At 38.7% G+C, this 12,775-nt stretch overlaps 1 protein-coding gene across 2 annotated transcripts in view; it reads right to left on the minus strand.

Moving 5' to 3' along the window:
• Positions 1-12,775, minus strand: part of kirrel3a (kirre like nephrin family adhesion molecule 3a) — a 206,976-nt gene that overhangs the window by 39,694 nt on the left and 154,507 nt on the right. For both annotated transcript variants that reach the window (XM_010870739.4, XM_020047869.3), the window contains exon 5: positions 8,358-8,508. In XM_010870739.4, the coding sequence (XP_010869041.1) occupies positions 8,358-8,508 (151 nt within the window). The remainder of the gene's footprint in view (positions 1-8,357; positions 8,509-12,775) is intronic.

Below are 12,775 nucleotides of genomic sequence, written 5' to 3' on the forward strand. Positions count from 1 at the left end.
TCCACACAAAAACTTGGATTGGAGGCATTTTATTTGCTGTGCTGTTACATCAACACAATTAAATGGACATGTTTTCATTATTATTATTATTATTATTATTTTCATGTGTCAGTAGTAATCCGTTTAGCTTCATAAAACATGACTAAACCTGGGGAATACAGTTTAATAGGCAAAGTTGAGTGAGCGTAGACAAGGGCCAAAATGTAAACTTATTGTGCTAACAAGACTAAATACCATTTATTTCATTTTTTATTTCATTACTAACCACCCACACAACACATGCTCTGTTTTTTATACTAGCCACTATGGGATAATTTAATTGGAATTTTTAAAAGATTTTTCATCATTATAATATTTTTTTATAATGTTGTTACAACAAGATAATAACTCATTATAAGGTGATAACTTAGTGTTTTGCTGCACTTTTTGTTTATTTTCCTGCTTCACACTTTAGGGCTTCCGTAGATACCTCTAGTGAATGGGGCTATTTTAGGGAAAACTCCCTGGGGGAGACTGAGTTGCTTCCTTCAGCTTGATGAAACACTCTGCTTACTTAAGCTGGCAGAGTGAGTGTGTCTTTGCTGAGAAAGGAGAGATAGTGTGTGTGTGCATGCCCAATGTGATCCTATGCTACTGCCTGTGTGTGTGTAAGGTGCCCAGGGTGGACAACACATTTGCATGGTCATTAATTCATCCATGGGTACAGAGGGTGCTAACTGTATTGCAAAAAAAATATTACATACGCATTGAATATGGGTAGTGTACCTGTGATTTACAGTATTTTCTTGTTTCACTAAAATGAACTTTACTGGTAATGCTACAGTGTCCATAATAGGATAGCCTCAGAATCAGCAGAACTTGCTGACCTAACATGAATACAGCATATTACGAGGGATTTTATAACATGTATTCATTTAATATTTGGGTGGATGCCAGAACAATAATGACATTGAAAGGATAAAAGCTCACAGCACATTAGCTACCCACCAATTAGACACATCCTTCTACTAATAAGCAAGGCAAGGACATGATGCGATGCAATAAAGCCTTGTGTTTATTTGTTTGTCTACCGACAGAGCCGAGAGGGTTTAGCAGCCACTTACTAGTATTTATTTGCCATTAACTACATAAACTATTTGGTAGTATGATGTATACTTTCTGGTACTTAACTTAAATTGATTAATTTGACATGTTTGTCAGTAATAAAAAACATAGAGACAATACTTGTGATAGTGATCACAAAAAAATATTTATTACCATTCTGCTTACCTGCAATGCACTTGAAAAATATTTGATAGAGATGGATTGAAAAATTCTCTTTAGTAGTCAGATCTGGGAGTTGAGGCAGTGGGCTGGAAAGGCAAAGTCGAGGGGGCATTGATCCACCAGGGAAATACAAAGACAGTCTGACAAATAGGCCCAGGTCTTTTCGTTAGTACACCACACCTGCTTCTCCAAAGTTTGGTTCCTCCAAAAGAGTTGCATCTCTGCAGGTAGTGGTGCTCCATTGCTTATAATGTAGTACCTGCCTAGGTGATGCCAAGGCCACCATAAAATCAATGGTGTTGAGGGACAACTCCCTCTGGCATTCATGAGCACTGCTTGCTGATCTCCTTGTCATTCCCAGAAATCATGAGTGCTGCACAGTTATTTGAACCTAAACAGGCAGCAATTAAGCTGAGTAAGTACACTTTTCCTTTCAGTCCTGCTACGATGTGAGTCAAGAAAACCAGGTGTAAATGATCCTGCCCTATCTAAAAACCCATCCCTGATGCCTCCCTCCACCCACTGCAGTTTGCCTACAGAACCAACAGATCAAACAGGCCTCCAGTACATTCACCAAGACCTTGAAAACCCTTAAGATATATGCAAGAATACTGTCGGGGGACTTAGGTTAAACATTATCGTTCCGCATTCAATGTCATCATTGCAGAACTATTATAAGACAAACTGTCCATCTGTTAGTCAATCGCTGACTTCCTGTTCAAATGGACGCGATGAATAAATATAGAAAGAACATGTCAGTCAGTGTATTTTATGTAAAATGAATGTTTTTTTTGTAAAGAGGTGTAGTTCATTAGAGACATATAAATATATAAATATGGACTAGCAGTCATCAAGCTATCAACGTTAACAGGAGCTTCAACTGTAACCAGTACATTACAGGAAGAAAATCACCCAAGTGTTTTGACAGTATTTTCAACTGAAAACAAAGCCATTGATTCACTAACTACTTGTACAACTGCCGTAATGCATCCGGTGTGCAGGATGTGAGGGATATTTGCTGTTTTATGACATGTTATGAGTAGGGACTTGATGGTGCATTTAGAGAATTTATTCTGCGGTCCAGTTCCAGAGAAGCCTGCACCCACTAAGAAGCAGCCTGCTAGAACTGCCAAATCTTTATGAATAGATGTGTGGTTTGAAAACTGCATTGCACAAAGGCATGATGGAAAGGGACCGTCAATTAAGTGTGGCTGCACAGAGGATTGTCAGCGGTACTGTAAATTCTGAATCACGTAGTAACAAACTAAAGAAAAATATGAAGAAACTGCACTATGAAACCAAGATTAATGATGTAAAGAAACATAGTAAAAAGCTCTCGGGGTACCTTAAATGACATTTTGTGCAAAAATGCTGAATCAGGTTGATCCTTCATTGAGCCAGATGGCTCGTTCATAACAAAACCCTTTGATATTGCCAAACACTTTAATGATTTTTTGTTGACAAGATTAGCAAACTGAGACATAACATGCCAACTACAAATGCTGAGCCGTCATATTCATGCAACACTGACCAAATAATAAAAGACAAACGCTGTAATCCTAGAAGAGGTGAAAAGTATTGCTATCGATCAATATGGACAAGCCACCTGGTACTGACAACCTGGATGGTAAATTACTGGTGTTGCTAGCGAAAGATAATGCTAGTCCTTTTGGCCACATGGTTTATCTAAGCCCAGGGAGAGTGTCAGCCTCAAGACCTGGAGAGAAGCCAAAGACAGAAGAGCAAAGGACCCTTTAATGCTTCTAAAAAGAGCCCAAGCAGCCTGCAGCCAGTGCTCAGCAAACTCTTGGGAAAAAATAGTGTGACCAAACAATATCATTTTACCCATAACTAATTATCAATAGACTGTCAGCATGCTCAGGCACTCAACAGGCCCAGCGCTGACACAAATGAATGATGATCGGTGAAATAATTGGACAATATGAGTACCCTGGGTGTGTAGTGTTAGAATTCACGGCACCTTTTATATCACTGACCAACCATAACATTTTATTGAAAAAAATAACATAGGTATTATGTATTTACAGTGCCTTCGGAAAGGATTCCAAACCCTTCATGTTTTCCACATTTTGTTGTTATAGACTTCATACATAATTAATTAAATATTTTTGTTTTGCCATAAATACACATAATATCCCTGACATAGCGAAAACAGGTTTTTAGAAATGTGTTCCAAAAACTGTCTCATGTACTTAAGAATTCAGACCGTTTTCCATGTCACTCCAAATTGGGATGCATTCTTTGCCCTTTGATCATTCTTGAGGCTTCTCAATTTTTTTTTATTGAAGTTCAGCTGTGGACATGATTTGCAAAGGCACAACACTTATCTATACACTAGATGCTAAATGCTAAAGCATTGAAAGTTACCAGCAGGACTCGATCTTTGTGACAATTTAAAGAAGTCCAGAATCACCAAGACTCCATTGGAAACTATCCACCCAAACTAAGTAAATATTCAAGGGCCTTGGTCAGGGATCAAGAACCAAACATCCATTGTACCAGAGCTTCAGAGATTTTCTGCAGAGAACCTGCCAGAAGGAAAACACTTCTGCAGTGCTCCATCAATCAGGCCTTTATTGTAGAGTGGCTAAATGGAAGCCACTCCTGAGTAGAATGCATATGACTTGGTGCCTGAAGGACTGAGAGAGCATGAGATAAAAGATTATCTGACAAACAAAATGTATCACTCATCACCTGCCTAACACTATCGCTTGAGTGACGCATTATGGTGGGGGCTGTGGGGACACTCCTTAGTGGCAGGGACTGGGAGACTGGTCAGGAGTAAGAGAAGGTTGAATGGAGTGAAATACAGAGTCCTTGAAGAACCTTATCCACAGTGCACAGAACATTAGACTGGGGCAAAGATTAGTCTATTAGCACAAAAACAACCTGAAGCACACAGCCAAGACAACACTGGAATGACTTTGGGACAAGACTGTTAATGTCCTTGAGTGGCCCAGCCAAAGGCCAGACTTGAACTCAATTGAACATCTTTGGGGAGACCTGAATTTCACAGTTCAACAACGTTCCTCATCCATTATGACAAAGCTTAAGAGTATATATATCAGGAAGAATGGAAGAGACTAGGCAAATCCAGGTGTACAAAGCTGGTAGAACAATACCCGAAGCTGGTAGAACAATACTAGCTGTGAAGACTTAAGGCTGTGATCGCTGCCGAAGGCTATTGTACAGAGAACTGAAGAACGGGTAAGAAACGTATGTATATGATGTTTTTTTTTTTTTGGTGAAAAATCTTTTTGCATTGTCATTATGAGATTTTGTGTGATTTGTATATACTAAAATCACAAGACAACTAACAGGCCTGCTGTGTTGTTGTGTTATTGTCACAGTATGACACCAGGTTCAGAGTGGAGGAGCAACGGATTGCATCACTGTTGGTATTAGAGCAGGGTATAGATGTGTTTACATTCCATGAGGTTTTCTGGACACACTTCAGTACCACACTACACTGAAGTCACTTTTGGTTAAATTGTGTTTGAACAAAAGAGGGTCACTGAAATTTGTTTATTTTCTCCTGTAGCAAGTGGCAACAAAACAATGCAAAGATGGCAGCACTTTCTGTTGAAGTTCATGAAGGTTGAGCTGCGCGATTCAGACTTGGGAAGCAATTTAGTATTTTGACTACGTCATTATTGCCCTTGTCTATAACAAATCGTCTATACCTAATCATTGATTATAACTAATAACATTTTGCTGAAATCTTTTCCCTGTTGGACAACCAAAGTTTGATCCCAAATCATCCTCTGTTTAAAAGCCAAACTTCATTGCAAATAAAAATCTAAATACATGTTCTGTTTCTAAATGTGATTATTCTGAATAATTTCAAAGCAAATTTAGTAATTATAAGTCATGAAACATTAATGGATTATGAACATTATTGCAAACATTTTCAAATTCCAATCTGCCTAATGTTTTCTTTTTTGAGAATGTATGTTTATCTGTGTAGCTTCTTTCTGGTAGCTTAACCATGCAGCACATTTTTGTTCAAGTATCGTTGTATTGTGCTCCTTGAAACAACCACACCTTCTTTTTCCAGAGCAGCCTATATTTCTTCTGAGGTTACCTGTGGGTTTTTCTTTATATCCCGAACAATTCTTCTGTCAGTTTCGGCTGAAATCTTTCTTGGTCTACCTGACCTTGGCTTGGTATCAAGAGATCCCCAAATGTTCCACTTCTTAATAAGTGATTGAACAGTACTGACCGGTATTTGCAAGGCTTTGGATATCTTTTTCTACCCTTTTCCATCTTTATAAAGTTCTATTACCTTGTTACTTAGGTCTTTTGACAGTTCTTTTCTGCTCCCCATGGCTCAGTATCTAGCCTGCTCAGTGCATCCACGTCAGAGATAACAAACTCATTGAATATTTATACACAGACACTAATTGCAATTTAAAAAGCCACAGGTGTGGGAAATTCACCTTTAATTGCCATTTTCACCTGTGTGTGTCACCTTGTGTGTCTGTAACAAGGCCAAACATTCAAGGGTATGTAAACTTTTGATCAAGGCCATTTGGCTGACTTCTGTTATCAATATAATTTAAAAAGGAGCCAAATAACTATGTGATAATAAATGGCTTCATATGATCACTATCCTTAAATAAAATAGTATTTTCTTTGCATGATCAGTCATATTTTCATCAATGCTAAAATCTCACAATTTCTGCCAGGGTATGCAAACTTATGAGCACAACTGTACTTTAAAAAGTTTAATGTTCTCCAACACTGCTGATGAAACAGATCCAGAAAACAACAACTGAATACACATTTTTGTTAATTTTGTTTGGTCTATAACAAGATGACTGTGACTAAACTCTTGGCTAACGTTACTGGAAATTAGATTTTTGTAAAGGGATAGAGGGCTTTCCAGTGAGATCAGCTCCTTTGCTATTATGTAATTATACAAAAAGCACGCAAATCCATGGCATTACTGTAGGTGCATGACTACAAATGCTGTTTTGTTTTATCCTCAATCAGAAGCAGTGCTACAGTGAAGCCTACATCGTTGGCCCGTCCTCATGGTTCTGTCTGGTAATATGTAGCCTTCTCTCATTCAGCAAGTGGCTCTTCTGTCAAATTCTGTGCAAGCAAATCAAGCCTGGTGTTGGGATGAGATTAGAGGATGACTGTCAGAACACGAGTCGGTAAGTGACATTGTATTGTTGGCTTATGTAAGCATACTAGGCAGGATGATGTTTTTTGGCATTAAAACGTCTTTCCCGTATGCTCATGGGCTACTCACCTGTGCCTGGAAAGATTGACATTTGTGCCTGCTATTAGCTTACTAAACTTGCATTACTATAACTATACTGACATTGGGTGTTTTATTCACTTAAGTCAGTGATTTTTGTTAACTATAGGCCAATCAGGCAATAATTAACAGTTCTCTAGAAAACAACTATGATAAAAAAAAAAGGGTGCCAAAATAAACACTGGTATAAGGATGTCCAAAGCCTTTAGGGTGGGGCACACAGTTTAATTTATGCCATTGTACACGTTTTCCCAAGGTGCACGGAGACGTTTTCAAGTAATCATTCACATTTGGAGCAGATCCGTTTGTCTCCGTTCTTGTAACACATCACATGCATCACAGCCATTTTGCCATAGGGCAGATGAAGAACTGACAGCAAGTTTGCTCATACTACATAGAGCTTGCCACGGGGTGGGGAGTAACGACGCAGTTTTCAGCTAATTTCTGACGGTGTGTCTTTGTGTGTGCTTGTCACCACAAAAACCGACAGCTGCCTCTCATTAATATTAACCGGCTACTGTGACAGGTTGCCCCTGGTGGCAGTCGGTGGACCCCAAGGACTCCCAGGAGCCTTGTGCCCTCTTTACCTCGCCAAGCGCTAACATCACTTATTCATCCAACACCTGCCCCCCATTGGTAACATGGGAGCCTGCAGCTTACGGCTGGCTTTCTACTTGGCTAAATTGCTTCCTTGTGTTTTATTTTATCCCCATCCTCTTCAATGATCCATGGCTCCCTTCGCTTCTGCATACGCATGCAAAGTGGAAAGAGAGCACGGTGCACAAACGGCCAATTTGTAAATCAGCCAGGCTAATGTTAAGCTTTAAATGCAGACCCTTTGCTCAAGCTCTTGGGCGATGTGATCTTCAACCACTGTTGATGTATGCTACTCCTGTCCTCAACACAGCACACGAGCAGTTGAGGCCCACCAAATTGACTATGCTTATGATCAGTATCAGATTCGCCTAATTACCCAAATGGATTTGAGGACAAACGCATCACTATGGCCCAAATGTTGCTGCTGCCAGCTACAGACACATTTTATTTTAGGAATTATTTTGCCAAACTGAAAGAGCTTGGGAAGAATGAACAACACGCAGGAACTGGAAGAATGAACAACAAGAAAGAATAGAGCTGTCAAGAGTAATGGATCCTTGAATAGTATGTTCTGCTTTATTAGTCATACTTAATAGCTTTGAAAGAGTTGTGAGGGATGCAGAAGCCCCCGTTTTTAAAATCCATTACTTACGGCAAATGTTTTTTTGTGATCAAGTAATGTCATCTGACAATTGAATTTTGTACAGACCGAGCCCATTTTGCGCTTTTGGGAAGGAATCTCATATGAATGTATTTGAATAAATGATTAGTGACAGGATGAGCGCAGGAAAGGAAGAAAAGCGCACACAATGCCAGCACATACAGGAAGAATCATATGGCAAAAACGTACAGATTTTTATTGGCTGAGACCGTGACATTGTTCATTGTCATCAAATGCATTCTCTCTTCCATTGTGCTTCGAAACCACATCAATCATGTTTGTTTTTCTTTGAAAAGGAAGTTATGCTTTTCGTAGAAGTTACATTTCAGCCATGTACCAAAACACATTTTACACCAATATAAACATACTTCAAAAGACTGTTAATATATATTGGAAATGCTGCGTCGGTTCTCCAGGTATTAGCTGTTTTGAGTTAAATAAAGGGAAAAATACACTTTTCTTTTTGTTAATACTGTCAGACCTTTCAGAGCATATACATCTATTGATCAATTCATTGATTGATTGATGGGGTGCTCTACTCACGTTGGATATCAATGGTGACGGTGGCATCTTTCCCATTTGGCACTGCTTTATTGGAGGCCCGACAGGTGATGCGTTGTCCTGTCTCGATGTTGGAGGCAGAGAGGTAGAGTGTGCTGACTGTGCTCTCCCTTCTCCCATCCCGCAACAATGTCTAAGAAATCAATGGAAGGCCAGAGATTACCACTAGATACTCCCATTACATGATTTCCTATTTACATTACATTTAGGTTGTGTTCATTTAACATTCTTATCCAGAGCAAATAGAGTACCGAAGATAACTATAACCACATTTTACAGCCATTGTAAGATAACCAAACATCACAGCTATTGCAATATAACCGCATATCACAGCCACTGCAAGATACAAGCTAACTAACATATTTGTAATTATAATTTAGAGGTACGCAGTGGTCTCATGCCATTTCGGACTTGACTTTGGATGAATGTACATCACTAGCAGATATAGACATTTTATGCTTTATAAACATCTCCAGTGCATTGGATATTTAAAAATAAATGACCAAAGCCAAACTTTGTAGATTAGACATTTTGTTTAATAAGGGGAAATGCACTACAGGTGATGACTACAGGCATATTTAACAGGGAATCGATAGACATTAACAAAGGGCAAACGATTCACCAAAACACCCAAGTGATTGTCAGGAGAGAGTGAATTCTGAAGAGAAACATGCTGTTCATCTTAGTAACACTCCACCTCTTCTTAAATCAGCATTATAATATTGCATTATAGTTTACACAGTACTCATAATCTTTAGATATACATTTGTTCTCAAAAGTTTGCAAACCCTTGGAGAATTGATAATATATGTACCATTTGTAAAGAAAACATGACTGAGCAGCAAAACACGTTTTTTTATTTCTTATGGGATTCACATTCAACTGTAGATCAAAACAGAATGGTAGAATCGTAAAACAAAACATTTCGACATAGAAAAGAACTGACTCCTGTTAAACTTGGCCTTATGCTTAGGGTCATTGTTGTGCTGGAAAGTCCAAGAACGTCCCATGCGCAGATTTCATGCAGGAGAATGCAATTTGTCTGCCAGAATATTCTGAAAACAAGCTGTGATCATCTTGCCATCAATTTTCACAAGATTCCCTGTGCCTTCCGAGCTCACACATTCCCAAACATCAGTGAGCCACCACCATGCTTCACAGTGGGGATGGTTTCTGTTCATTATAAGCCTTGTTGACCCCTCTCCAAACATAGCGCTTATGGTTGTGACCATAAAGCTCTATTTTGGTCTCCAAATTATAGTGTGCCAGAAGCTGTGAGGCGTGTCAATATAAAGTTCCATTAACGTGTTACTTAGGTCTTTTGACAGTTCTTTTCTGCTCCCCATGGCTCAGTATCCAGCCTGCTCAGTGCATCCACGTGAGAGATAACAAACTCATTGAATATTTATACACAGACACTAATTGCAATTTAAAAAGCCACAGGTGTGGGAAATTCACCTTTAATTGCCATTTTAACCTGTGTGTGTCACCTTGTGTGTCTGTAACAAGGCCAAACATTCAAGGGTATGTAAACTTTTGATAAGGGCCATTTGGGTGATTTCTGTTATCATTATAATTTAAAAAGGAGCCAAACAACTATGTGATAATAAATGGCTTCATATAATCACTATCCTTAAATAAAAGACAGTTTTGTTTTCGCATGATCAGTCATATTTTCAAAATCAATGCCAACATTTCACAATTTCTGCCAGGGTGTGCAAACTTATGAGCACAACTTGTAGCTCTACTGAATACTCTCCCAAAAGTGTCAGGTTCATGGAAGTAGCCATTTATGGGGAAAATGCTATTTAAAAAAAAAAACAGCTTGAGCTGAAAATAGATAGGATGCACATATTCCAAAACGACATCAGTGGTGAGGGAGCTCCAGAACTTCCATTTTAAATAACACAGGGATGATCCATACAGTCCTAGATGTAGCCTCAGGAGGTAATACAAATGAAGACAACGTGGCCTTCTTACATTTCCTTCTTGTCACCGGCAGCAACTGCTGGCAAGAGTTAATGTGCTCAATGATGCACATCTTGGTTTCAACGAGCATTAACACAGACAGGAAGATGATATGGAGTTGAGTCATGCTTCATACCAAACGGCTTGCTGCAAACAGTACATAAGTAATCACTGTACATTACAGACTGATTCCCGATCAAATCAGTTGAATGTCTATCTCCATTGTCTTCAGTCAGATGCTGTTATATTTTTTAAAAGCCCTTGTTGGCTTAAAATAGGTACAGTGATGAAGGGGAAGTGAAATACAAGCTATAAAAGCTAAAATATATGTTTGGATTGACAAAAGCAAAAAAAAAAATACAAGTGAGCTGAATAAAAAATGTGTATATTAAAAATGGGAGTCTTTTTTTTATACATAAATCATGTCTCTCCTTAAACAATAGGACACATATTGTTTAGTCATGTTCCCACCAGCCCTATGTTGATATCATTTATCAGAATCCAGCAACCAATATTCTAAACTTTTTGATGCAGTCTTCCACAGCGCACCTTGGTTCATAACAGGTGACAGGTTTAATACACATCACTGCATCCTGTATCAGAAGGTTGCTTGGACCTCACTAAAGGTCTGTAGATCACGTTATTACTTTTTTAGTTGAAAAAGCTCTGCTGCACAAGCTTCCGACATAACTGAGGCACCAAACCCATTTGGAGGGATGTCCTTCTAGTCTCAACCAATCTAGTTAGTTCCCATTAGGAACACTATTTACCACATCCTTTGAATCAAATTGTATGAAAGACTTGTATTACTTTCATGCAACGGGGTGTAGGTTTGGATTGTATACTGGGGATCAGTGTCTATGGATCCCAGGATTTTCACTCTTTTCCAGGGGGGTTACATTGACCTGTCTGTAATATTGGGAGGGGTCATGACCCCCCCCCCCCCCCTTGATTTCATGTAAATAATTTCATGTAAATAATTACATGCCAATCATTTAATTTGCATTGTTGGTTGGTTTTCTGATGTTCATATTTTCTTGTCTGTCATTTGAACTTTGTGTGATTGTGTAGTGTTGTGGGAGAATACAGGAAGCGTACATTGTGTAAATGGCTGGGCCCTGGAGGTTGCGTCATAATAGATTATCCAAGTACAAGCTGTCTGGACCTATTGCATTGTACTCTGGGTTTTGTGAAAGGAAAGAGAGCACTTAAGAGGCACACAGGATATATTTTACGTGGGAAAATACACAATTGTCCAAACCTATTAGTTAGTGCAGGCCACGTTCACCCAAACGCAACTCAGATATGTACCAGACATTTAATACAGATTGAGGAACTTCCAAAATGACCCACCAACAAACACATTTATGGGAAGAAACATTAAATAATAAAATGTCTGAGTGTTAAGGGAAAGGATATGGGAATGGAATGAGGAAATACTAGCAACTATATCTGGATATCAGTGGAATATAGATTCAACAAATATTTGTAAATTCCTTTGAATTTGCACTCATAGTACCATCCTCCACCCTGGACTAGCTAATATTATTCCGGTCTTGTATAGTAAGGGAAGGGGAGGAGACATGTCGTGTCATTGTTTAAAATGTTAGAAGCAGGATTCAACACAGTGCACCTTTAAATATATAGGAACACATAGATAAATTGAATACCAAATACTTAAAAAGCTCTGCTACAGAACTAAGTTGCTTCTGCTGTTTCTTGTTGGTGGCATTATCAGTGTACAACTTTGAATGCTGACATGGCTTCCTCATATTGTTTATTTGTTTTGAAGTGTTCATTTAAAATTGTTGATTTTTCTATTTTGCCCTTAAGGCACATTTCAAAATGAAGTTGGCCTCAGTGGTTCTTCAGGCATGATCTGATTATAAGTATGTTTTTCCAAAACCTCCATCATCATTCCATGAAGATGAAAACACATCTACAGTGTTGGTTCTGCCTCTAATAATAATTAATCTTTATGCAGGCACTTTACACTGATCCTAAAATCTATAGTAATACTAAGCACAGTGTAGCATTTATTAACCCTCTAGATCTCCATACATTTCTAGAATATTCATTATTCTTGAGTGTTGAGACATTTGTTGTCTGATTCATCCTGACAATCTGCCATGGTGAAAAGCGCTGAACCGGCGATGTAGGTGCTAAGTACATACACAGTTGTTACTGTACATGGCGGCCTGTAAAAATCAATTTACATAATGTTACATGTACATCGTGCCATGCTAGTGATGCAAAGTGGGTATGTTTGGAATATTAATCGGGAAGGAGGGTGCTGATATAATAATAAACATGTCTAAGTGGCTTTCCTGTGTCTAATTCATGGGCTTACAATGAGTGAAGGGAGCTCTCTCTCTCCAGTGGTTTTGTGTGGGTTAGGCTCTACCCAGAAAGAGCAAGTCTACACTGGTGAG

The sequence above is a fragment of the Esox lucius genome, chromosome 7, assembly GCF_011004845.1.
Source record: "Esox lucius isolate fEsoLuc1 chromosome 7, fEsoLuc1.pri, whole genome shotgun sequence".
NCBI lineage: Eukaryota > Metazoa > Chordata > Actinopteri > Esociformes > Esocidae > Esox > Esox lucius.